The 26,598-nt window shown below is 31.8% G+C and overlaps 1 protein-coding gene across 2 annotated transcripts in view; it reads left to right on the top strand.

The window, feature by feature from the left end:
* Asap (ArfGAP domain of ASAP) overlaps window positions 1-26,598 on the top strand; it is a 186,342-nt gene that overhangs the window by 12,994 nt on the left and 146,750 nt on the right. For both annotated transcript variants that reach the window (XM_067286018.1, XM_067286019.1), the window contains exons 2-5: window positions 7,383-7,455; window positions 11,215-11,301; window positions 13,867-13,928; window positions 21,030-21,104. In XM_067286018.1, the coding sequence (XP_067142119.1) occupies window positions 7,383-7,455; window positions 11,215-11,301; window positions 13,867-13,928; window positions 21,030-21,104 (297 nt within the window). The remainder of the gene's footprint in view (window positions 1-7,382; window positions 7,456-11,214; window positions 11,302-13,866; window positions 13,929-21,029; window positions 21,105-26,598) is intronic.

Genomic DNA, 26,598 nt, shown 5'->3' with positions numbered 1-26,598 from the left:
TGAGTATATGACATTATTATCGGCCATGGTGATTGTTTTTCTGTCTTCACTCATGTTCTCTAACCATTGGCGATTTGGGGTCATGTGACTGGTCGCCCCACTGTCTATGATCCAGCATGTATCTGGCTCACCGTTTGTGTTTAAAGTCATTAATCTCTGTCGGTTGTTATCCTCGTTAGCTGATTTTCCCTTTCTCTGTCGGTTATCGTCCTCTCTAGCTGAGTTTTCCCAAGCTATTTTAGAAGTTTTGAAATTTGATCTTCGGTTATCGAGATCGAAGTAGTTATCTCGTTTGTCTCTATTCCTTGCTTTGTTAATCGGGTTCAACCAACATTCAATTGCCTTGTGATTTGGTTTACGGCAGATGTAGCATAGCACTTCCCTTGTTCGAGATTTTCTTTGTGCATTATCTTTTGGAGTTTTATAATTCGGTGGGTGATATGCTCTGTAGGCTGCGAGGTTTTCCCTCTGTTCGGGCCCATTTCTTTCTTCATATCTTTCAAAGGTTTTTCTCACATCGGAGATCTTGGGGTCCTTTAAGTTGTCGAATTGCATGGCTATTAGGTTGTACTTTTGCGGTAAACCTTTCAATAGTGCGGTGATAAATTCGTCGTCTTCTATTTGAGCTCCCATTATCCTAGCACTCTCTAGAAGTTTTTCTCCTCTTAATAGATAATCTCTCCATGTCTTGTCACAATTCATTACTAATCTCGCCACATTGTTTCTGGCCTCTATCGCTTGTTTCCTTAGGTCCCCTTCATATCTTTCTCTTAAGTGGGTCCAAATTTGTTTTGCCGTTCTACACGTTAAGATAAGGGCCACTTGTGTGTCATCCATCGCGCATGTTAAAATGCCTCTGGCCTGTGAGTCCGTTTTTTTTCCATTTCGCCTCTTCGGCGGGATCCGTAGGTGGGTCGTCTATTAACAGATTTCCCAGATCTCTACTTTCTAGGATGGCCATTATACGGTACTTACAGCTTGTGAAATTGTTACCCGTAAACTTCGGTAACTGACCATGTCCTATTTCGGCCATTCTATTCGTTATAAAGGTTCGGTTTCTAGGATAGCAAATTTAGGCTTACCGTGGCTGGTCGTTCAATCCAGTTGCATCAACGCTGGAATTTTCTTCCTCGGCCCATAACCCTTTGTTACGTTAATGTCGCATGCTAGGATATCTATATTCTCAATTAATCTAGTCATTTAACAACATAACAACTTTATTGTCAACTATAAAGAATTCACCAGTTCTACATGAAAGGTAACAAGCACACCTCGTGGGTCAATGGTACAAAAGCGCCCTCTCAGCGCAGAGATGTGCCCGCCGCCCTCCTATAGCCAAATTATAGCCACGACATTAATCAGATACTTGGAAAATCTTCAGCAGGTGTTTTAAGAAAAGTGCATGATTTTATAAGAAATAAGATAATGCTAGAATCAATGGTGTCCAAAATATTTTATACAGATTAAAACATTTTTCAGGATTATACTTTTGTCATCAGATTCCACATACATCAGAACAAAAACAAAAGTGGTAATTTTTTCAGATGATCAATAGTCTGTTTCTGCTATCTGTGCAATGAATCTTTTTTTGCACATGAATAGTTCACGTGAGAAATATCCGACCATCCAATTATAGATGAAAGTGCAAAATTCAAATGTTTGCAGTCTAACTTTCACTCTTTTAATTACCCCGCAATCAAACACATTTGCATTACTATGTAAACCTGTCATTTTTTAAATTCTCAAAGTCCTTTGAATTAATTAGATTAAAATTATTGTAAATATTATTTTTATTAATTTAATTATGTAAAATTTAACCCCGTCATCCTCAAACATCTTGTAAACAACTGTATGTATAGAAATAAATTCGACAATGATTGCAGATAACATAGAAAGTTATAAAATTTTATTTGAACATATGTGACATAAGATATTAATAAGAATTGCTCAGATAGTAGTATTATGCATTTCTACCTACAAATTTTAATGTAAACTTCTACTTCCGCAGAACACTGGGATGTAAACAAAACGCACCTGTACCTGTTACCGGTGTTGTCGAAAAGACAAAAAAAAACGTAAATGTTTTCGAACTTAATAGTTCTTTTCAGATGAAAAACAGAAGTGACGGAACACAGAAAAAATAGGACATCGAAGTTTAAATGGAATTCGAACAGACATCTTGTTAAAATCGTTGTATCGGACATGCGCATTCGATGTGGGTAGACAGCTATTAAAGGTCCATGTCGATGAGGGTCTGCCAGGCAATGGACAAATTAAGTTCCTCTTTATAATTTATGCAGGTGGTGGCGCAGCTAAATCTGTAAATGGAGGTAGCCTCCAGCCACCTCAGGTGTTAAGAGTGAGGCAAAGTAATGATGAGCCTTGCTTGGTTGAAGGCCGCCTCAATATCTGGGTCGGCCGCATAAACAGCAAGGGCCGTAGAGTTCCTGTCATGTAGAATGTCTGCCTTGTGCTCACGTATTCTTGTTCCCAATGATCGCTTGGTTGAACTGATGTGAAGCAGGTTCCTGTCACACCTGTGGTCCTTAAGAGGTATAGAGTAAATTTTAATGTATATTACTGGCACTTTTAACATGCAAAATGGATATTTCAGGCATTTTAATATGCCTATAGCCTAGTTACACATATATTTCACATTTTTGTGTGTGTACATATATGTAAATATTGCAATTTTAAACACAAATCCAGCTTTAAGTATGACCATCTATGCAAATAAAGTAAATTTCACTTTCTGGGAAAAGCAGTGATGTGATTAACAGCTACTGGTTATAAGTAGATAACTGAATAAATATTGCATGTTTTTGCATGAAACAAAGGCAAAAGCAAGGATCTGAAGGAGCTATAAAAGAGAATGATTACAGATGCTAGATAAAAAGTTACAAGCATCTCTTCAACTGCTAACTTTGTGGGTTGTTCCAGAGCAGCAGTGGAGAAAGGTCTTCAAATAATGGCAAAACCACTTAGCAACAGCCTTGTGGCAGCCAAGAGTCATCAATGTTTGAGGCCAGCAGAGCCTGACCTGCCTTGTTAAATGCAGATGATGTTCTACCAGCTGCATCTTTCACATTGCAATTTAATGCTGATAATTCATAGTCAGTGTCAGCAGTAACTCTTGATCAGATGCTGTTTTGTATGGATATATGCACCCAACAGCCTGTAAAGACTGCCATATTAACTATCCAAAATCAACTTCTATGCCTCAGTTTGGTAGCAAGTACCTCAATTGGACCATCAAGGAGTGAAGAGAGTTGCAAATAAATTGCATCAAGTTAACAGGCACTTGTGAGTGAGGAATGCAGCAACTGAAAAGTATAGTACCATCCTGACATCCAAATCATAGCACAAAGCTGGTGAGAAAGATTCGTTATGATATGGATAGGAATTAACTCACTGACAGACAAATTGTCAAAAGCTGATATTTTACATTTAGCAAGAAGTTTCTCAGATCATCTTAACAAAAAAACAATTACTTATTTCTCAAGAAATATGCATCCCAGTATTCTAACTTTCCAGCATTCTTATTTTGCCATAGATTGAATTTGACGACAAAATAATATTTTACACTCAGTACTCAGCATTCAATGTTGCCCATTATTCAACATAGTTGTCAGTTGTGCTGTAATAATCAGATCTTAATGTAACTTTGCATAATTTAGTTTTCAGTATACATTTTCCATGTAGAAGTAAGGGATGTGCACACATTTTCAGTAGTAGCAACAATCTGACAATAAAATGATTTAGTAGATGTTAATTTTACTGTGGAGATTCTCTAACATTTATTTCTTCTCACTCTTGATAACTTTTTTTGACATTTTCATTTTTTGAATTGAAATCCTTAATAATCTCCTAATTGGGTGGGTGTTCTGCTTCAGATGCTGTTATAATTTCAGCAAAAACATTTTTCTGATGTAACTGGTCTTACAGAGAATCCCTATCACACAACACTTCATAGAAATTAAACTAGTACATTTGGCAATTCATGAAGGAAGCAGTACAGTGATTATGCAGGGTACAGTCACTATCAATTTGACTAGGATTTTATGACCCAAATTAGCCAAAAGACTAAAAATCCTATGTTTTCAGGTCATATCCTATTTGGAAATTATGAGCTGGCATACATTGGGGCTCTTAGTTTAGAAGGTTTCCTGAATGCTATCAGTTATTCCCTTAACATTCTAGCAGATATAATGTTACTGTTTTATGGTTAATGTCTTTGAAAATGGTAATGGCATTTTCTAACGGGATGATGTTTATTGTCACACAGTTCACGTGGTCCAAAAATGGTTTGATGAATGTGATAATGACTTTCAAGTGTCATCTTGGTTCCCTAACTCTCCTGATTTGTTGCATACTGAACATCTATGGGGCCATTTGAACCAGTTGCAGAATTCTGAACCGTCCATGTTTTGCACAAACAGTCTGCTTTTGTCCGCATGTCCACTGTGTTTGGCATTTGTCTGCTTTTACTGACAATGATTCCAATTTCCATTTTTTACAATTAGTGATTTTTGGCTAATTTTTTTAATATATACAAATCCACTAATTTTTTTTTCTTGTTGCTGTTGTTGATTGTCAATATTCTTCAATCAAGTGTTGTATATACTTTTTTTTTGTATGTCAAAGAAACCAAAAGAAAAAATAAACATTTTTGAAGATTTTTTAAGCGGAGGAATAATCTTAATGAAAAAGTGTTTATGCAACCTCATAAGAACTGGTGACCCACTTGGGAGTCTCAATTCTATATTTAGGGGAATTGCTGTACTGCACTATGCTGTGTTAGTATAATGAGGGTAAAATGATCAAAAATACAAAATAGATGTAATAAAATAATCTTATATCACATTTAACAATTTACCATTTTTGTATACCTTACATTAAAAATTTCATCAAAATTGTAAAAACCACTATATTTCAATTAAAATTTTGGATGTCAGCCTTCTTTGGCTATTATACCAGCTCTTTTCAAAAGCACAGGTTGAGAAGTCAGCAGTAATTAAGACAACTGGAACAACAACTGCATAACATCCAGGAATTATGAGGTAGGCTGCAGTCTTTCTAATGTGTTATGCCCATCCAGGACTTCATGGCATCAATGCAACAACAAAAGGTTGCTGTGATTTCTATGAAGCTGGATATTATGAAACTAGGTATAAATTCAATAAAATTAGAATTATTTGCTTGTTTTCCAGAGTAGCTACTGCTACAAATAATGCTGGGTGTCCATCAATTTTTACCACAATGAGACTTCATTTACAATGTCCTTATTTTGGGCTTGAACTTATGGCTACCCTAAATGTGAATGTATTGCACAAATAAAATGCTTGCATCTTGCAGTGGCAAAGGTCATAATAAATTGATACAACAGTGTATATGAGAATAAGAGTTTCATGTTAATTAACTGCAGAAATATTGAATTTTGAAATAAGAAATCTACCTCAAAATTTTAATAATAAATTATGATTTACTTAACTATTTTAATTTCAAACTTTGATTAAGATAAAAAGTAGAACGTCCACTCTTGTAATAATTGAAAGTTTAAGAGCTTTTATTTTTTGTATCAATTTAATTTAACAATAACTGTTACCTTACAACTGGTTAAATTAGAATTAAAAACAAACACAAAACCTATACACCAGCAATTTTTATAACAAGTGCAAACATTCTCGCCCATGTTGGATGGGCATCATCAGGCAAGCAAATGCCAAGACAAACAGGGAATTGCCAAACACATTTGTGATGTGACATGACATGACATGTTCGGCAATCCTCAATTTGTCTCAGCATTCGCTTGCCTGATGATGCCCATTCAACATGAGCGAAAACGTTTACACTTGTTATAAAAATTGTGGGGTGTATAGATTTTGTGTTTGTTTTCAATTTAAATTATTTTTTTATATTAATAAAAAATGAAATTTTTGGTTATTTTTATAACATTAAATTCATATTAAAACATGCTTTTATTATGTTTTAACTGAATTATTGGATGAACATAGAACAAATTTTTAAAATCCACATCCAATTAAATAAAACTGAAGTTCATCTAATTTTGAATTGGGAAAAATGATAGTTCTAAATTCAACATTTTTAATAATTTTCAATTAATTAACAATAAAAATAAACAATAGTAGAAAATTATGAAAAATACACACAATAAATATACACTGTATCTTTGTCACATGCATAGAGGGCCTTATTTCAAGTCAATAAATGATAGGCATCATTTATTTGTATTAAGTGCTAACTACAAGTTGTTTACTTTGTATGGATTGATTTAAATTTTGTATATTTTTCATAATTTTCTATTAATGCTTATTTTATTGATGTTTATTTATTTAATTATTATTTTGTATTTATCTTTACTTCAAACCTAGTTTGTAATTAATAATTTTATAGTTTAACATCTGTGCATGTGACTTCTCATGACATATATCTCTCCAATTACTTTGAATTCTGAGTTGTATTTGAATTTGTTTCATTCCTTAGACCCTGATGATAGCCTTTGAATAAGGTTGAAAATGTTAGTTTGTCATTAAATTTTTGTTCTCCACTGGATTAAGGTGTAATTTGGCACTTTTAATATATGCTTGATGTAGAATTATTCTTTGATTATACAGTAATACCTCAGCTTTCGTTGACTTTGGTTATTGTCGGTTTTGGTTTTTGTCAATTTTTTTTCTGTGACAAACTTGTCTCGGTTTTTGTCAGTTGCCTTGGATTTTGTCAGCATGCCCACGTGACCTCGTTGCTAATTTTGCGAAAACAAAAGGCAATCCATGCATTTGCCTGCTCAGTGTGGCATTGTTTCTTGTTTCTCGTCTCAGTGTGGTGTAGTGAGCATTACCCTGTGCATCTAGCCAGTTCCATTGCTTTCCTTTCTTTTTAGCTCCATCATGGAACCAAAGAAAGTTTCCGAAGCCAGCAGCCCATCGAATGCCATGTTAAATGTTCATTTATTCTTTACATTAGTCTTTTATATTTATTTTACATTAATTTCTTATTGTTTTTAGTATTGAACACTATATTTATTCTCTATAAAATGTGTTTTTGGTATGTATTTTGGAGTGTCCAGAACGGATTAACATGGATTTACATTGATTCATATGGAAATAATTGCCTTGGTTTTCGTCAGTTTTGGATTTCGCCGATTGTTTTCAGACGGATTATCAATGAAAACCAAGGTATCACTGTATTTTTAAATTTATTTTTAGATTGTTGTTAATATAATAATTTATTGATATTTTTGGATTTCCTTTATACTGAAAATATTAATTTCATTTTTAATTGAACATTAATAGATTTTAAATATTTAAAATGCTATTTAAGAAATAATACTTAAGTGTTTAATTATTTTTTATTTTCAGACCCTTGATTTTGACAGAGATGGTTTAACAAAAATGAAGAAAGCAGTAAAAGCCATATTTAATAGTGGCAATGGTATGATATTTTATTAATTTTACATTATTATGTATATTTTTGAATAATTACAAGTGATAAAAATAATTATTAATTACTTAGTTATTTAAAATAGGCATTATTATAAATATATTTTATGTATTTGTATGTTTACTACGTATTCATAAACATATAGTGGTAACATAAGTATTATTTTGGCTATAGTGTGCAAAATATAAGGCATTTTATTTTATTACTTCACATTTCAAATGAATGTTTTGTTTTTACTTCTATTGTTAAAGTTGTAGTGCATAATTTGAGAATTTTCCTGTAAGTAAATTTTGAAGTTAGTTCTATAAACTCTAAGTATTTAAAATTTTAAAAAGCATTAATAAATTTAAAATTTGTTAATTAGATGCAAATTAAATTATATTGAAAGGTCATCTCTGCAATTTGCATCAATTGTGAGGTCTAAATCTCACCTGACAACAAGCATACCACTGAACTAACATTAACAAAAGGTGATACATTCTTTGCATGAGATTGGGAAAGCAAAGAAATTGGGTACTGTAAAATTCACATTCAAATTGTCACATTCCCAGTCATAGATTACATGAGAGAGAGAGAGAGAGAGAGACATTAATAGAAAATTTGCAGTTGCTTAATATTGAAAAAAGCAAAATTGAAAAAGCAAACCTTTCCTCAAAGGGGGATGTGACTGAGAACCATGTGGATACAGCTGCATTCTCTCCAAGAGGAAAAGAAAATAATTTTCTTTCATTTACAGGCAATCACTCAAAGAAACATAACTCAACATTTTGTGAGAGTAGGTCCATGCCAGGGTGAATGAGGATGGTCATCACCTGTGCAACTAAATTGTGCCCCAAACAGGCCAAGTACCAATTGGGATGGAAAAAGTGATAGATTAAAACCAATTGGAAATAAGAATTTGGAGACAAAATTGGATAAAAACCTGTGTTCTCAAAGACATGTGGTCTTCTTTGTCTGGTGATTCCTGTTGTCTCCTGAATCTGCTCCAGTGTTCCTCATCTCTGGGTGCTTTCCCCCTTTCTATGCTAGTGATGGAGGAGTACAAGACTTTGCTCTCACATACAAGTCCTTTTCTCACCAAAACGAACTTAGCCCGAGCAACTGACAATGGGATTGGCCTTGTCTGGGAAATGAAGACCACCAGTGATAAATACTGAGATTATCTCTCGCCTCTGATCACCCTCAGGGGTGATCACCTGTCACTTTCTCTGCCACCTGTAATTCTCTGTCTCTGCAAACAACACAACAAATATCATGTAAGAATTTATATGTTGCCTTAATAAACATGAAATTGCTTATCAATCTGTACTTGTGTAAGTCTCTGCTTTCATTACCTATATACAGTTACATCCTCTCCTGTCATCCTGATGAAATGTGAGAATGGTGAGCAATCCTATCTTTCACTGTAAGATAGGGAGTCTACACAGGTCCATCACAGCTCTGTAAGGTCTTGTTTACTGATACTTTTATGTCAGACAACACTCTGTTCCACTTATTTATCACTCTGTATGGTAAAGGATTGCATTTCATTCATAGAACTGTATAAGTTTTGATGGGATTTCTTTTCCAGGCATAAAAGGTCACTTTTACACTTGCACATAAGGATATGTAAAATTAAAGACATATGTATAAAATCTTGTTTTTTAATTACTTTTTGTATTTTCTAGTCAACTAGATCATACAGCCCCTCTCACAGTGCTCCTTTGTTAGGCAATGATGCATTAAGTACCATTTCTTACAGCCTGTTCAGGAATCCTATATTGGAACAGGAAAGAAAAAAACAACTGAAATTGCATACTTTGTCATTCTCTACAACTTTTTAATTGATACTGATGCTTTATTTTAATTAAGGGCAGAGATAGCTTCCATCCCCACAATATAAGGAAGTGGAAAGAATGATGGCACCAAGTTTAACACATGTTTGATTTAATACACATTTTATACAAATTAAAATTGTGCTATGTCATAAATTTACATGTGTATATTACAAATAAATCTAAAACTCCACACATCTTGCCAACTTATTTACTATGTTGAATGAATTAAATTCAACATAGTGAGTAAACTACATTTATTCAATGTAGTAAATAAATTTCTCATTACTGAACTTCTAGATTTTATTGGAAATATATAATTGTAAATTTAGTATATATTAGCAAATAAAATTCATAATGGTTGTATTATTCTTATTCAAAATAATTTTATAGGAAAAACTACTATTTTGTCACCACTTTGTACACGCATACAATTCTAGCAGCATTCTATCAGAATAAAACTTTCAGGTCCAAAAACATTACAATATTTCACAATGTCTTTACTGTTTTTAATTTAAGTTTCTGTACTTTTAAATGCAGGTAAAATCATAATTGACAAACCTAGTGGCTATTTTATTGTAAAAAAGAATAGAATACAATAAAATAAATAAGAATAAAATAGAAAGAAATTGCTTGAATGGTTTGGTTTTTGAGGGGGCACGATTTTCTTCAACCACTTTTGAAGCTTAATGACTCTGATGTGTTTTGTTGAAAATTTCTAAAATTTTACAGTGGTTTGTGTATTAGGGAGATTGATGCTATTAAATTTTGGTGATTAAAAGTCAAGGGAGTGGAAAGGTAGAGAGGGGTCACATGAAAATTTTCCTCGTTATTAACGTTTATAATTTTTTTATATAAAACTCCTTTCTACTTTCAAAATTAAGCGTTTTACCATTTTATAATAATTAATAATAAAAAAATTTATAATAAAACATAAAAGATAGTGTCACATACAATTTTACAATTTTAAATTTTTTTCCAGGAAACTTACATTTTATTTATTTTTATTTACAATTTGTTATGCTTTTCACAATGTACAGTTTTGGTATATTTTACACGAGAAACACTGTAATATTCATTATCAAAATGTCTAAATATTTTAATTTTCAAATATTTTAGAATATACTCTTTGTGGTGTAACTTATTCTGTAGAGCCAGGGATGTCAAACTCAAACTGCTTAAGTGCCAATTTTATGTCTCGAGTATGACAGCGGGCCAGATGATTTTAGCTTTTGTAGCCAAAAATTTTCCAAAAAGTAGCCCAAAAGTATCAGACTCAAAAAAATTCCTTTTTAATAACCTGAGATTTTACAATAAAATAAAAAAGAAACCATTTGTACTTTTCCAGCAATAACTTTAATCATAGAACAAAAATTTTCAGCCAATTTACAAGCCTGAAGCAGGCCTGTAAACTGATCCGAAAATAAGGATTGCAAGACTCAAAATACAAGCATAAACTGTAATTTACTAATATATCAAAAACATGCATCTTATATGCAAAATAGTGAGAATTATGTAATAAATGATCTTGCCAAGACAGACTTTAATTTGAAATTCAAAAGATGAAATAGAGAAAACATAATGTAAAGAAGAAATTAAACATAAAAATAAATCAAATGAAATAAATATCCCTAAGTAATAAAAATAAATAAAAATAAAAACAATAATAATTGAGTTCAACAATTTTTTATTAAACATTATTTGTTTAAGTACAAAATATCATATTTTCTTTGGTATAAAGATGATAAAAAAATAAACAAATAGCATTATTTAATTTATGTTGCAGGCCACAACTAATTGACTTGCGGGCTCTATCTTTGACATGCCTGCTGTAGAGAATAATCATTATATTTTAAAATAATGTATAAGTAACAATTATGAATATTAAATTTATTTTTGTTATAATATTTATATGCATTAATGGATTATTTTACAGCTCATGTTGATAATGAAGTCTACCTCTCTAAAGCTTTGGACCGTTTAGGGGCCAATGCTATGACAAAGGACCAGGAACCTGATATTGGTAAAAATCATTAATATTTCAAGCTTGTTTTTAATTAAAAAGTTTATATAAAGTAAATAATAATGTTTAACTTATGTTCAGTTTAAAATATTATTTATGTTTACTAACAAGTTAATAAGTTTTTTTTTACATTTTATTAAATTAAAAAAACCTATGAAACAATATCTATTGAAAATAAGAATAAAGAACTTGAAGGATATTAGATTTAGTTTCATATTACATCAAGAAACTGTGTGTTTTTAGAATCAGATTGCTTTAGTATATCTAAACATTTTAAAGCTACTTTGGTTAAGTTTTTTAATTGATTGGTGAAAGCTTTGAGGTTTATTTAATTATCTTTATTTTAATTCAGATATTTTTAGAATATTGGTAAAATGCTAGAAGTCATATATTTATTTCCTGTGTTCCTCTTCAGTGTTTCTCATAAAATTGGATGAAATAAATAAATATATATATATATACATACACACACACACACAGTAGAGCATTGATTATCTAAACACTGATCAACCAAAACGTCGGTTAACCGAAAGTGTTCCAGTCGGACTGTGTCAGGACGTGTGTCATGCTGAATCAAACGTTTTTGAAACTAGATTAACTTTTAAAGTATAATTTTTTTCTGTTTTTATATATTTTCAATATATTTATTTTGTTTGTACAAAATAAAGAAATAATTTTTAACGATACAATAGCCACGATTATTATTATAAAAATTTTTGTTCGGCTTAACATCAACGAAAAGTCAATGTGAAGCAACATGCAACAGAGAAAAATTTCAACATGGGATATATTGATATACTATTATTGGAATATACTAATATACTATATTAATAATGTATTTTTTTGTACGTAATCGGTTATCTGAAAAATCAATTTTCCAAACAACCCCAGTCACCAATTGATTCAGATAATCGATGCTCTACTGTATTTATATACAAAATATAATTAATATATATATATAATTATATTTTGTTTAAAATGAAGCTTATGAAGATGAGTATTAACTAGTATGAAAAGAATTCAAGTTAACAATATTTTTTACTAAAAATCAAAATTATTAAAGATTTAAGTAATTTAGTATAAACAAATAAAAATAAAATGTATTTTTATGGGCTACAAATTCCCACTATTGTCTGTTTGTCATTTCTTAATCTCTAGAATGGTGTTAGATAAATAAAATCAATGACAGATATGGAAATCTTAGGGACACTAGGCCTTAGTTAACTATATATGAACTTAGGTGCAAACCAGAAGTCACGTTATTTCAGTTCAAACATTTTCCTCTGAAGGGAGTTAGATAGATGACTAGCACAACTCATTGCTAATGGAAAAGAATGATGTACTGTACAAGGGCAAGACACTATGATACTAATTTGAGGTGAAAAGCATGTATTTTAAGTTAAATTAAAAATATGATTAAAAATTGTAACCTGTGTTGTGACAAAGTTACAATAAATAATTGCTTGTTTAAATTTTATATTTATTATTGTAATGAACTGCCAACAGAAAGTTTTGAATAATTTTATATATCATTTATTCCATAACATAAATATCATACAAATTTGTTTTATTAATTAGGTTTGTATTTTTTATTAGTCCATATTAGTAAAATTTATTTCACTTAATACTAGATTTATATAGTAGATTGCTTCTGTATGAAATCAAAATTGTGTAAATTTAGACTAACATTTACACATGAAATGGGGGAATAGGGACCAAGGATCCATTTTTTATTATCCATTATAAAATGGATGAAAAATGAAATTTTATTTTGTATCTTCTTTGTTTGTTGAGAAATAAACAATTTTTCCTTTCTTTTTAGTTGAAAATTTTACATCATTTTCATTACTAACTTTGATTCTAATTTTTTCTGATTTACTGAGAATGTGAATGTTAATGTCTCAATAAAATTACCAGAGTTTATTTTTAAGTTTTTATAAATTTCCTGATAGTAAGCTAAGTTCAATGCATGTAGTATGATAATGTAATATAGTAAAAAATGGAAATTCCATTACACCTTGAATCATGTAATTTGAATACTAATGTTTTTGGAACAACAACAAAAAAATTTATTTAAATGATATAACATTGGAAGAATGGAATTAATAGAACACTCCAAATTTAAAAAGTCTCTGCCAACGTTTGATGAGTAATGCTTGTAACATGAAGCAGGCCCCTCAAAGAGGCCAAAAATATTTGTGGTAATAAATATTCATTGCTGAAAGTATAAGAAATGTTAGTAAATATTTTAATTTGAGTTATTTTCTAATATAATTTTTTTTCTAAGCTGAAGATGATCAGATTTATTTGACTGAAAATGCTTCTTTCTTTTATTAAGACTATTGTCTAGCTGAACTAAGTAATGATTCAATTTATTTATTTATAATTGAACTTACTATTAAAAATTTTTATTTTGTTTTTTGCATATTTTAAAGCCAAACTTTCACTAGATCAATATTTTTAATAAAAGATAAAAGAAAATTTTAAATGTTCATAGAAAAATTTAAATTACTTTATACATTGTTTTATTTGAAAATTATATTTGATTTTTATTATATTTTCAAGGTGCTGCTTTTATAAAGTTTTCCATTGTAACCAAAGAATTATCAGCTCTTATGAAAACTTTGGTAAGATCAAATTTATTATGTAATTCCATTTCCTTTTACAGTAGAAGTTTGGAATTGTTCAGTAAAATTCAGCATGCTAGTATTCCTTGAATTTAAATTTGTTTGGGCATTTGGCATGCTAAAGACCCTGGTGGAAATTAAGGCAAAGGTACTTGTGGTTGTGCACATTGCTACATGTTGGGAAGTTCACGATGAAATTGAGGGCAATGTGGTCAAGAAACATAACTTATTACAATACCTTGTGTGTATTGGGTCAGACACTTTTACTGGTGCTTTCCTCTGCCAAATACATGTTTACATCATAATAACCAAAGTTGGTACAAGCATCTTTTGGGATTGGACTTTAAAGCATTATTTGATATTTACAGGTTTCAAAAATAATTCAGTCCTCACTAAGTCTGTTTGGCAACGTCTATAAGAGATGCTTTAACACCCATACATTAAATTATACATTGCCCATCAACTTCCATTCAGTAATAATGTCAGAATTTATGTAACATATGTAATTTGATCGTGCAATGGGAAGAGGATGAAAGTGGGATAAGTGGCAAATGCACGAAAAGAAAACAAAGAGAACTGAGTGTAATAAAGAAAATAGAAATCATCATGTGATTACTAGAAAAATGTGATCTGGCCAAAAATTATGAACAATTTTAATATCAGCTTGTTGAAGAACTATGATTAAAAAAAACAAACAAAAGTTGTTTTCATTTGTAGAAAAAGTGAAGCATTTACTAAACATATGGAGGCAAAGCTGTTTTTAGGACAATCAAAAATGGCTGAATTACATGCAACTTTGTACAAATGGTTTTATACAAAATGCTCTGAAGGAATACCAAATTACTGGCCCAATGATCATTTAAAAATAAAACAGTTCCATGCCAAAATTAACATTGTTGAGGCATGTTCTTTATCCAGTGGTTGTCAGATTCAAATAATGACATAACATTTGTAAATTCGATGTCTGCGGAGAACAAAGTCTGGTCTGCCAATCATATTCCTGCAGAGGAATAGTGTTTTTGAGGAATTTGTAGATAGTAATAATTTATTGCTTTTTCAAGTATACAAGATAAATGTGAAATTGGGTTGGAGCATTACTTAACAGATTCCACATTAGCTGGAAATGCTGAGAAAGCTGTTAATGGATTTAAACAAAATAAGGACAGACAGTGCTCCTATGTGGAAATGCTCTAGGTTCACACGTACTCAAACTGGTTATATGGAAGTCCACGAAGGCAAGGGCATTTAAAAACTTGACAAGGTTGCCATTATGCAATAAAACTTAGCTGAATGCATGGATGACATCTATAATTTGCAAACATGATTTTTCCACGTGTTTATTTTTGTCATCAATGAGAATTTTGAAAAAAGTACTTTGCCCAGACAGCAAAGCATGACAGTTTCTGAGCATATTCCCTGCTTGCAAGTTTGTTTGTGGAAACATATTCATAACTTATCTAATAGCAAATGTTATATCATTGTAAATGTAAGATTTTCTGTAGATTGTTTTAAAATTCTGGGTTATGGGTTGATACTGAATTTTAAAACAAACTACAGAGGAATTTTTATTTGAAAGCTGATGAACTGTGATTGAATCAGTGAATTTTAATCTGCATTCAACATTGAAAATGCAGTGTATGCCACTGCACTGTCATGGAATAGTGTTTGCAAGTCTATTTGGAAAAAGTCATGGCAGAAATGTTGGCCTGCTATTATGCATCATGACTATCTATCCCATGATGATGACTCTTCTGTTGTTGATGAAGTCTTACTGTCAACATAGAAATGATTCTCAAAATTACATCTGAGAATAATTCAATGGTGCACATTTTAGAGAAACTGATGAGAGGCTACATGTATATAAAAGTAAAGCAGTTGTGGAAGATTTGACTTGTATTGAAATCATTGAAAGCATTAAGAATCCACAAAGAGCAGAAGAAACAGAAAAAGACTAAGATAATGAAGTGTATGAACCTCCTGGCATGAGGCAACTAAATACATAAATTTTGTTAAATTTGCTGAAAGCAGTTGGCATTACAATGTATTCAAAGTAACGAATTTCCATATCATGCTAGACAATTTCTATGCAAAGAAAGTGCAGGCTACAAGCAATTATACATCACAGATATGTTTGAAAGTATTCAAAAATGAATATTGTTAGGACATTTTGGGGAGGAAGATGATGACATTGATGACTCAATCCTAACAACTGAATCAATTTTATCAATGTCTCAAAAGCAGGTAGGAGGACCTCAAACTTCTATGCAGTGTAATTTGATAAACTATATGTAGTCTTTATTGTATTTTATTGAATGAACATAGATTTATTACAGCTACCAAATTTTATGCTCATTAACATTCATGAATGATGTATGATTTTTTCCTACAGGCCAATTTGAGAACAGCATTCTTAAAAACAGGTTTTTTTATAATCAAAGAATGTGATATTGAACATAAACGTACTCAGCAAAAAACATAAACTCCAATAACCACCACCTTATAAGTTGCTGAGGGAATTTTTAATTAAGAAAACAAACGTTTTCGATCTATTCCATAGATCATCTTCAGGTTTAAACTGACGAACAAAAATAATTCCAAAGAATGGAACACACAATATTTAAATTCAAAAAACCCGACAACGGAGCAACTAATTAAAATTAGAATTAAAGCGCAAAAAATACCCAAATGTAAATTAACAAACACATAACAATATTAAAGTTATTAGTACACGCTAAAAATCATTTAACAGATAATAAAATATTAAGGATTCTCCAAATACGAAACACATCGCAAATCATGAGCCATTTGTAAGTCTCTTAATTGCAAATTTCCAAGCTGACGGTAATCCCTCAGCGTCCCTGGCGTTAATGCATCTATTCTCGAGTCTACTCTTGTAAATTTCTATTTTTTCCGCCGTCTTTGCTAAAGTTGGAGAATATATTTGTTTGACGATTTCCGCCTCTTCCCATCCAACGACGGATCCTTCGGCCTGGGCCATCTGGGCCAGAACAGTTGCGTTAGAACTTTTCCTTACATCATATTTATGCTCTTTGATTCTTACACCTAGGTTCCTTGTTGTAACCCCTATATACTCCTGTTTTAGTCCTAATTGCTGATTTTCATAAGGGATCCTATAGACCCCAGCTCTATCCTCTTTCTTAATCTTCCCTTTATCAGTTCTCAGAATTTTGTAGAGGTTCGGGGCTCGTTTGAAGATCAATGTTGATTTTTTAATGTCCGCTATCTCCTTCATAATGCCCCGTACATTTTTGTTGAAAGTAAACTTGGTATATCCACTAGGTCTTTGTTTAGAGGTTCTTGTGTCACTCTTTTCAAACTTCCTCACGATACCATTAATTACGCTTCTTCTGTAGCCCAAGCTCTCTGCTATTCGCATGATCCTGTCGATCTCGTTAACCCTGTCCATAACGTTATCGCAATAAGTAAAAGCCCTCCTGACTAAGGTGCGAAAGGCTGCCAATTTATAACGAAATGGATCATTTGACTGTGGCGGGATGTAGAGTGGGCTATGTGTGGGTTTAGTATACACTTTAGTGGATAGATGCCCTCTCTTAAAAGTGATATTGATGTCTAAGAAGTGTACCTCCACTGAACTTTTTTGCTCTAGTTTCAGACGTAGGCCGTCTTCGTTATCGTTAATTCTTTCTATAAAGGTACTAATTCCTCGATTACTTCTCCAAATTATAAGGATATCGTCAACATATCTCTTGTAGTAAACTATACTGTTTCTGAAGCTGTGCAGAACCTTTTCTTCAATTTTCTTAACCACTAATTCACACAGAAGCCCCGACATAGGGCTTCCCATAGGAACTCCCCTATTCTGTTTGTAAGTATGGCCTTCGAAGCCAAAGAAGGATTCACAGCATACCAGGTTAGCCATCTCCAAGACATCGTCCCTGTGGTGTAACAACTCTGGGTTTACTTTAAATAAGGATTCCATTAGCGCTTCCAAACAGGACTCAATTTTTACGGATGGGTACATACTCTCGTAATCTAATATAGTACCCACTTCCTCATCCATCAGAGTTATGTCTTGCAACTCTTTCCTCCCTACTGGAAGACAGTATATTGGTTGCAAAGGATCCTACGGTAGTAGTTAAAGAGTTGCAAGACATAACTCTGATGGATGAGGAAGTGGGTACTATATTAGATTACGAGAGTATGTACCCATCCGTAAAAATTGAGTCCTGTTTGGAAGCGCTAATGGAATCCTTATTTAAAGTAAACCCAGAGTTGTTACACCACAGGGACGATGTCTTGGAGATGGCTAACCTGGTATGCTGTGAATCCTTCTTTGGCTTCGAAGGCCATACTTACAAACAGAATAGGGGAGTTCCTATGGGAAGCCCTATGTCGGGGCTTCTGTGTGAATTAGTGGTTAAGAAAATTGAAGAAAAGGTTCTGCACAGCTTCAGAAACAGTATAGTTTACTACAAGAGATATGTTGACGATATCCTTATAATTTGGAGAAGTAATCGAGGAATTAGTACCTTTATAGAAAGAATTAACGATAACGAAGACGGCCTACGTCTGAAACTAGAGCAAAAAAGTTCAGTGGAGGTACACTTCTTAGACATCAATATCACTTTTAAGAGAGGGCATCTATCCACTAAAGTGTATACTAAACCCACACATAGCCCACTCTACATCCCGCCACAGTCAAATGATCCATTTCGTTATAAATTAGCAGCCTTTCGCACCTTAGTCAGGAGGGCTTTTACTTATTGCGATGACGTTATGGACAGGTGTAACGAGATCGACAGGATCATGCGAATAGCAGAGAGCTTGGGCTACAGAAGAAGTGTAATTAATGGTATCGTGAGGAAGTTTGAAAAGAGTGACACAAGAACCTCTAAACAAAGACCTAGTGGATATACCAAGTTTACTTTCAACAAAAATGTACGGGGCATTATGAAGGAGATAGCGGACATTAAAAAAATCAACATTGATCTTCAAACGAGCCCCGAACCTCTACAAAATTCTGAGAAACTGATAAAGGGAAGATTAAGAAAGAGGATAGAGCTGGGGTCTATAGGATCCCTTATGAAAATCAGCAATTAGGACTAAAACACGAGTATATAGGGGTTACAACAAGGAACCTAGGTGTTAAGAATCAAAGAGCATAAATATGATGTAAGGAAAAGTTCTAACGCAACTGTTCTGGCCCAGATGGCCCAGGCCGAAGGATCCGTCGTTGGATGGGAAGAGGCGGAAATCGTCAAACAAATATATTCTCCAACTTTAGCAAAGACGGCGGAAAAAATAGAAATTTACAAGAGTAGACTCGAGAATAGATGCATTAACGCCAGGGACGCTGAGGGATTACCGTCAGCTTGGAAATTTGCAATTAAGAGACTTACAAATGGCTCATGATTTGCGATGTGTTTCGTATTTGGAAATCCTTAATATTTTATTATCTGTTAAATGATTTTTAGCGTGTACTAATAACTTTAATATTGTTATGTGTTTGTTAATTTACATTTGGGTATTTTTTGCGCTTTAATTCTAATTTTAATTAGTTGCTCCGTTGTCGGGTTTTTTGAATTTAAATATTGTGTGTTCCATTCTTTGGAATTATTTTTGTTCGTCAGTTTAAACCTGAAGATGATCTATGGAATAGATCGAAAACGTTTGTTTTTTTAATTAAAAATTCCCTCAGCAACTTATAAGGTGGTGGTTATTGGAGTTTTTCAAAGAATGTGTACCTTTTTTTGAATTGTATGTATGGTAGAATCTTGTTTCAATGCATTGTGAAATAACATTTTTTCTCCAGCTTCTGCCAAATCACTGTAATTTTACCTTCTTTTAGTGGATTTGTAACCTTTGTATTTTTCAATGTCTAGTTAATATTTGGTTGTTTCTGAGAATTTGTAGAGTTTGATAATTTACTTGTTACATCTGGGATATGTACAATTGAAGAATTGTACAAAGAGAGATAGCAGGTTGATATGAGTGAGGATCAGCTACCTAATGAACATTGGCACTGCACCAGTGTAGTACCAAAATTTAGCAAGGCTATTGAGTCTTTTCAAGTTGTGAAGACTCTCCTGAAGAGTTTCAGCATAAACAAACAGGCTGTACATGACATTGCTAATATCAAGCAACAGTTGTATTCAATAGGCAGAAAAGCGGCATCAAAACAAACCAACATGGATGAGTTTTTTTTAACAATTTATGAAGTCAAGTGAAATAATAATGAACATGCATACATTGCCTCTTTTTGGGCTTACAGTGCATACAGTCTGTCAGCTTTGTCATACATATGTAAGGCATAATATACAATCTTGTAACATACGTATATCTATGGAATAAAGGATAGAGAACTCAAGAGACTAAATGATTTCAAATACAATATTTTTTATATGTAGTGGTTAAAAGAAAAATTTTTTTTGGATTGTTTCTTGGGTATGCAGGAAATCTGTTGTTTGTAATATAACAGATTTTCAGAACAATTGATGATTTTTGGTTGCCCAAGCAGTCTGTTAAGATGATATTCTACTGTATATGGTATGTCTGGAAAATAAATATTACCATATATACACAAGAATTATTATAAATGTACAAATGTTGATTTTGTGCAATCACATGTTCATTAACTTTGCAGGTTTTTCAATTAATACTGTATAGTTTTGCACTGTATCATCATCAGATTGATTAAAGAACATGTATAAACAAATTGGAAGCTTACAGCAATGTATGCTGATACAAAATACATAGCAGTGTCTGCAATGTTCGGATTGCATATAACTTACTAAATTTTTGTGAAAATACAAAAGCATTCCAGCAGTTTGGTAATCCAATGCTACTTTGGTCGTACAGGTACTGGGTTAACAAACTTCTACTGTGTTAAAATTTTTTTTTGATAAATTGTTCCAAATATTTTTAATATTATGAACTATTGATACATTTTAAGAACTTGTAATGAAATATTTTGATTTTAGGATATTATGAGTAAAATTTAATATTTAGAATTTAACCGTAATTGTTAATGTTTTTAACATATATTGATAAAAATATTTATTTTGAATTAACATATATTATTTATTAAATAGTGTATGATTTATTTAAATTAATTTATAGATGCAAAATTTAAACAACATTGTTATGTTTCCTCTGGATAATTTGCTCAAAGGTGATTTGCGTGGTGTAAAAGGGGTAAGAATTTTTCAATCAAAATCAAATTTTTTTCAACTTGTATTACTAAATCATTTTAGTTTTTAATTATATACTTAACAGTTGTACAGTGCAACATTGATGATTGTTTTTTTGGGGAATAGAAAACAAAAACAATAAAATAAGGAGAAACAATAATACTGGAAAACTATTAAAATTATAGATAAGACAATTTAATGATCATTATTATTTGAAATACAGTTGGACCTGTCTATCTTGAGTCTTATGGGAATGAAAAAAAAAAAATTGTAGACAGACAGGTTTAAAGATACAGAGGTTTGTACACAGTAAACAATAATAGATTTGATTGGAGGTACAGTGTTTTATTAATACAATAAGCAAGTACAGTACATACCTGTATTAGGTATAAATAAAAGATTTTTTTGACATATCTTAACAGCAATAGTTTAATGCCTGACTTCAACCAATAAGATACAATACAAACTAGGGGTCAATTGGAGAAAAACAGTGTTAATTGCAACTATGTACTGTATTGCAATTGATGTTTCTCAGCTGCAATTTGTGCAATCAAAATGTAGTCACTGAGTTTTGAGTTTGTAATTGACACTTCAATGCATAATTTGGGATATACAGGTTTTGAGAGAAAATTATTTGAGATAAACATTGAGGATATATTGAATTTAGACTGAAAGTGCAAGGGAAAAAGTAAGTTTCAAGATAAACATGTTTGAGATAGACAGGCTGAACTGTATATGATGCAGTGTTACAGTACCTATATATTTAAAACACACATTGTTGCTGGAAAAAATTTTTGATTTACATTTGTTTTGTGCAAACAAAGTTAAAAAAATTGTACTTAGATTTGAATCTTACATCTCAATTCTAAGTACTGTTTTTTAAGACCTAGAATGTTTTTATGATTACTGTCACTCATGTTGTGCACATAAAAGAAAGGTTAAATTGCATTAGTTTGCCTCATTAGTTTTGTACAACTTTGTTCAGCGTCAACATTTCCTCCTCCTTTCCCTTCACATTTCCAAATTTCAGAAGGCTTTTGTACATGCTATTTTGTACACTCCTGTATTGCTTCTAGGCTAATGGTTACCAAGTGATTGTTCAGAGAAATGCAGTCCTCAAATTTATTTTTGTTCAAGATTGAGGTTTTCAAGAGGGTTTCCAAAGTGGTGTTGATAGGGTAGATTTACCAGTTCTGGCCAGAAAACAAATTTAACTTAAAAATATAATCACCACATATTCAAATCTGTCCAATGAAACAAACTTTTATTGTTAACTGTTCACACAGTTAACAATAAAAGTTTGTTTCATTTGTGATTATATTTTTAAGTTCAATTTGTTTTCTGGCCAAAACTGGTACATCTACCCTACATAAATTTGGAATGGAATGTATAATTGCAGAATAGAAATTTTAGAACTATAGAAATAGACAATGAGTAGGAAAGAATAAAATTTTTGTTATGAAGATATACAGTATAATTTACTGGCAATTAATCTTATATCATGCAAAAGTATAAGATGAACAAATCAAAATTAAGTGTTAAAATACTGATTACAGAAATAAGTAAAATATTTGTTTTACATATTAAAGAAAAATATATATATATATATATTTTAATTTTTACAATATTTTAATTAAAAACAACAATGAATAATTTTCAAAATAATATATCAATAATAATAATAATCTTTAATAAAATAATGTAAAAGATAAAATTACTTCGAAACAACACTTATTTAAAATCGATGGAGTCTAGATAAAATCTATTTTTTTTCTTATTTGTACTATATATGTTAGTACATGGAAAATTAATCTCCACTCTTTTCTGATGTACGGAGGCTAGAAATTTTACAGTACTCTAATCTGTTTTACTTAACTAAAAATTGTAAGGCAAACAGGTAAATCTTGAGAGAGAAAAAATTTTTTTATTATTCATATTATATTACCCCAAATGCATTTCGCCATAAACGGCCTCCTTAGTAGGGCTTTTTTCCAAAGAAACTTTGATGCGAAGTATTCACTGTGTGATGATGTTTCTGTTGCTGTTGGATGACTTGCATCAAAGTTTCTTTGGAAAAAAGCCCTACTGAGGAGGCCGTTTACGGCAAAATGCATTTGGGGTAATATAATATGAATAATAAAAAAATTTTTTTTCTCTCAAGATTTACCTGTTTGCCTTACAATTTTTAATTAAGTAAACAGATTAGAGTACTGTAAAATTTCTAGCTTCCGTACGTCAGAAAAGAGTGGAAATTAATTTTCCGTGTACTAACATATATAATACAAATAAGAAAAAGAATAATAATCTTTATTTGGTGTAAAAAGCTTTCACATGTTACAAGGGCGTTTTATTTAAACCAGGGGTGGGCAAAAGCCGGCCCGCGGGCCGGATCCCGGCCCGTTGAAAAATTCCGCACGCAAATTTTTTTAAACTCTTTTATGAGATTTTGTTGACATCAACATTATTAGTGTGCGTACTGTATATATAATAGGCGTAATAAAATGGGCGGTCGGCTGACTACACTAGTGTGGACGATGTCGCGACGATCGCTCTCAGGGCGGTTTTTTCGTCGAACACAAAGGAGATCGCGCTAGGTTCGAAATGCATGTGTGGACGGCATATGCTGCACTCCTCTCACTTTTCGAGGGACGACAGGTCGCACCACGCGTATTGTTAATTTTGATTTAGCACTGATCGCATACTCTTTTTTGTTCGAGTCTAATATTAGTTTGCAAATATAAAATTGAAAAAGTGGACTTTTTGTAAGTAAAATTTTAAAACATTGGTTTTATTTTATTGTATTAATTAAATTATTTATTTGTAGACCTTTGTAAAATGAGTCAATCTAAAAAAAGAAAAGTTGATTTGGAATGCAGAAACTTCAATGAAGCTTGGACGGTAAAATATCTTTTTACAAACATTAATAAGAAAGCAATTTGTTTAGTTTGTCAGGAAACAATTGCTGTTTTCAAAGAATACAATTTAAACAGGTACTTTACAACAAAACATCCAAAATATGCATCACTTTCTTTAAAAGAACTTCAAACTGTAGCAGAAAACTTAGCAAAAAACTTGAATAAGAAACAAAATATTTTTACCAAACAAAGTAATATAGAGAAATCTACCACAAAAGCAAGTTATGTTGTCGCACACAAAATTGCTAAGTTCTGTAAGCCGTTTTCTGAAGCAGAATTTGTTAAACAATGCATGGTACAAGTGTCGGAGATATGTTGTCCTGAAAAGAAACATATTTTTGAAAATGTCAGCCTTTCGAGAAGAACAATAGTACGACGGATTGAAAATATTTCAGGAAACTTACTTGACCAGCTAAGAACAAAAATTGCTGATTTTACCTATTGTTCTCTGGCTTTAGATGAGTCCTGCGATATTACTGATACAAGTCAATTATTAATATTTATTCGCGGCATTAACAAGAAATGTGAAATTAGCGAGGAACTTCTTAGTGTGCATCCAATGAAAGATACAACTACTGGTGAAGACTTCTTTCTCGCTGTTGAAGAGTGTTTAGTTAAAGTAAGTTTAACTTGGAATAAAATAGTAAGCGTCACTACGGATGGTTGTCCTAGTTTAACAGGGAAAAATGTAGGCTTACTTAAACGAATTCGCGACAAAGTAAAAGAGTTACAACCAGAACACGATATATTATTTTTGCACTGCATTATTCATCAAGAAGTGCTATGCAGAAAAGTTTTGAAATTGAATCACGTCGTTACTGTTGTGACCAAAGTTGTGAATTTTATCCGAGGACGTGCCGTAAATCATCGACAGTTTGTTGAATTTTTGAAAGAAATTGAAAGTGACTTCTACGAAATTCCTTATTACACTGAAGTGAGATGGCTTAGCATTGGTAAAGTTTTGGACAGATTTCAATATTTGCTTGATGAAATAGTATCCTTCTTGTCGATAAAAGAAAAACTACATGATTTTCCTGAATTGCAAAATAAGGCTTGGCTAAACGATTTCTCGTTTTCAGTAGATATCGTAAAATATTTGAATGAACTAAATATAAATCTACAAGGGAAAAACCAATTCGCTTTCAATATGCACTCAAACGTCAAAGCATTTATGACAAAACTCAATTTATTTGCTGAAAACTTTAATAATAAATTATTAAATCATTTCCCCTCATTGCAAGCACGGCGAGAATCATTGAAAAATACAGATTTTTTTAAATATAGTGCAATAACACAAGACCTGCATTCTGAATTCCAAAGAAGATTTCAAGATTTCAAAGCTATTGAAAAACCTTTATCATTAATTAGCCAACCTTTCAATTTCGATGTGCAAGAAGCTCCTGTTGAAATTCAACTAGAACTAATTGACTTACAATCAAATAATTTACTAAAAGAAAATTTTCACTCAAACGAATTGAGTGCTTTCTATGGCGCTTTGAATAACGAACATTTCAAACATTTTTTGAACTATGTTCAAAAATACCTTGTTTTATTTGGTTCGACATATATTTGTGAAAGAACTTTTTCTTTAATGGTTTCCACGAAAAATAAATATCGATCACAAATTACTGACGAAAATCTACACTCGGTATTAAGGATTGCTACAAGTGATTTGGAACCCAATTTTGAAGAAATAATGTCAGATGAACATTCGAGATTTCACGTTTCGCATTAACTTCAAATATTTATTTTAACGTTTGATGTTTTTCTTTTCTTTTTTGAATTCTATTTACTATTATATTTACGAAATGCAATATAAATGTTAAATTGTAATAACTATGTGTCAATATAAAATAATTTGTATCGTTAAGACAGTGGTTTCCAACCTGTGGGGCGCGCCCCCCTAGGGGGGCCCGAGACTGTTGCAAGGGGGGCATGCAGCTGTTTCCAAAATATCATTTTCGAATACAAACCAAAAAAGTCGAATAGGTGTCAAAAAAATAAATCAGCAAAATAGGTATACGTAACCACAATCCTCGCCGCGAATTTTTCGGGTACAAATGCTAAAACATCCATCCATACTCTTGCTGGAACGAGAACATCTCGCTTTCGCGTTTGGAGCCGAGCGCGCTTTGAGTATTTATGAAATTAGATTGTTAGAAAAATTAAGGGGGCGCAAGAATTTTTTTTTTTTTTAAAGGGTGGCTCAGGTACAAAAAGGTTGGAAACCACTGCGTTAAGACATAAATAAGTAACAAAATAAAATCTTTCATTGACTGGTTTATCTAATAGCCATTTATTTATAATAATATTTCTTTAAAAATTACGTGACATATTTTATTCAAATTGAAATGATACTTAGTGTTTTTGTCAAAAAAAAAAAAAATTGGGCAGGGAAAAAACTCCATCCAAAACATCCGCTTGTGCAAAGCATACGCGGTATAGTCCTCCGGCCCGGGAGACATTTTGAAAATTTCATTTTGGCCCGCGCTTTAAAGTATTTGCCCACCCCTGATTTAAACGCATATTTACACTCATATAATAACATCTCAACAACATTGATATTTTCTATTTGCTGATCTA

The sequence above is a fragment of the Centruroides vittatus genome, unplaced genomic scaffold, assembly GCF_030686945.1.
Source record: "Centruroides vittatus isolate TY-2023 unplaced genomic scaffold, ASM3068694v2 scaffold_324, whole genome shotgun sequence".
NCBI lineage: Eukaryota > Metazoa > Arthropoda > Arachnida > Scorpiones > Buthidae > Centruroides > Centruroides vittatus.
The sequence above is the reverse complement of the archived record's forward strand: the minus strand, read 5'-3'. Positions and strand labels throughout refer to the sequence as shown.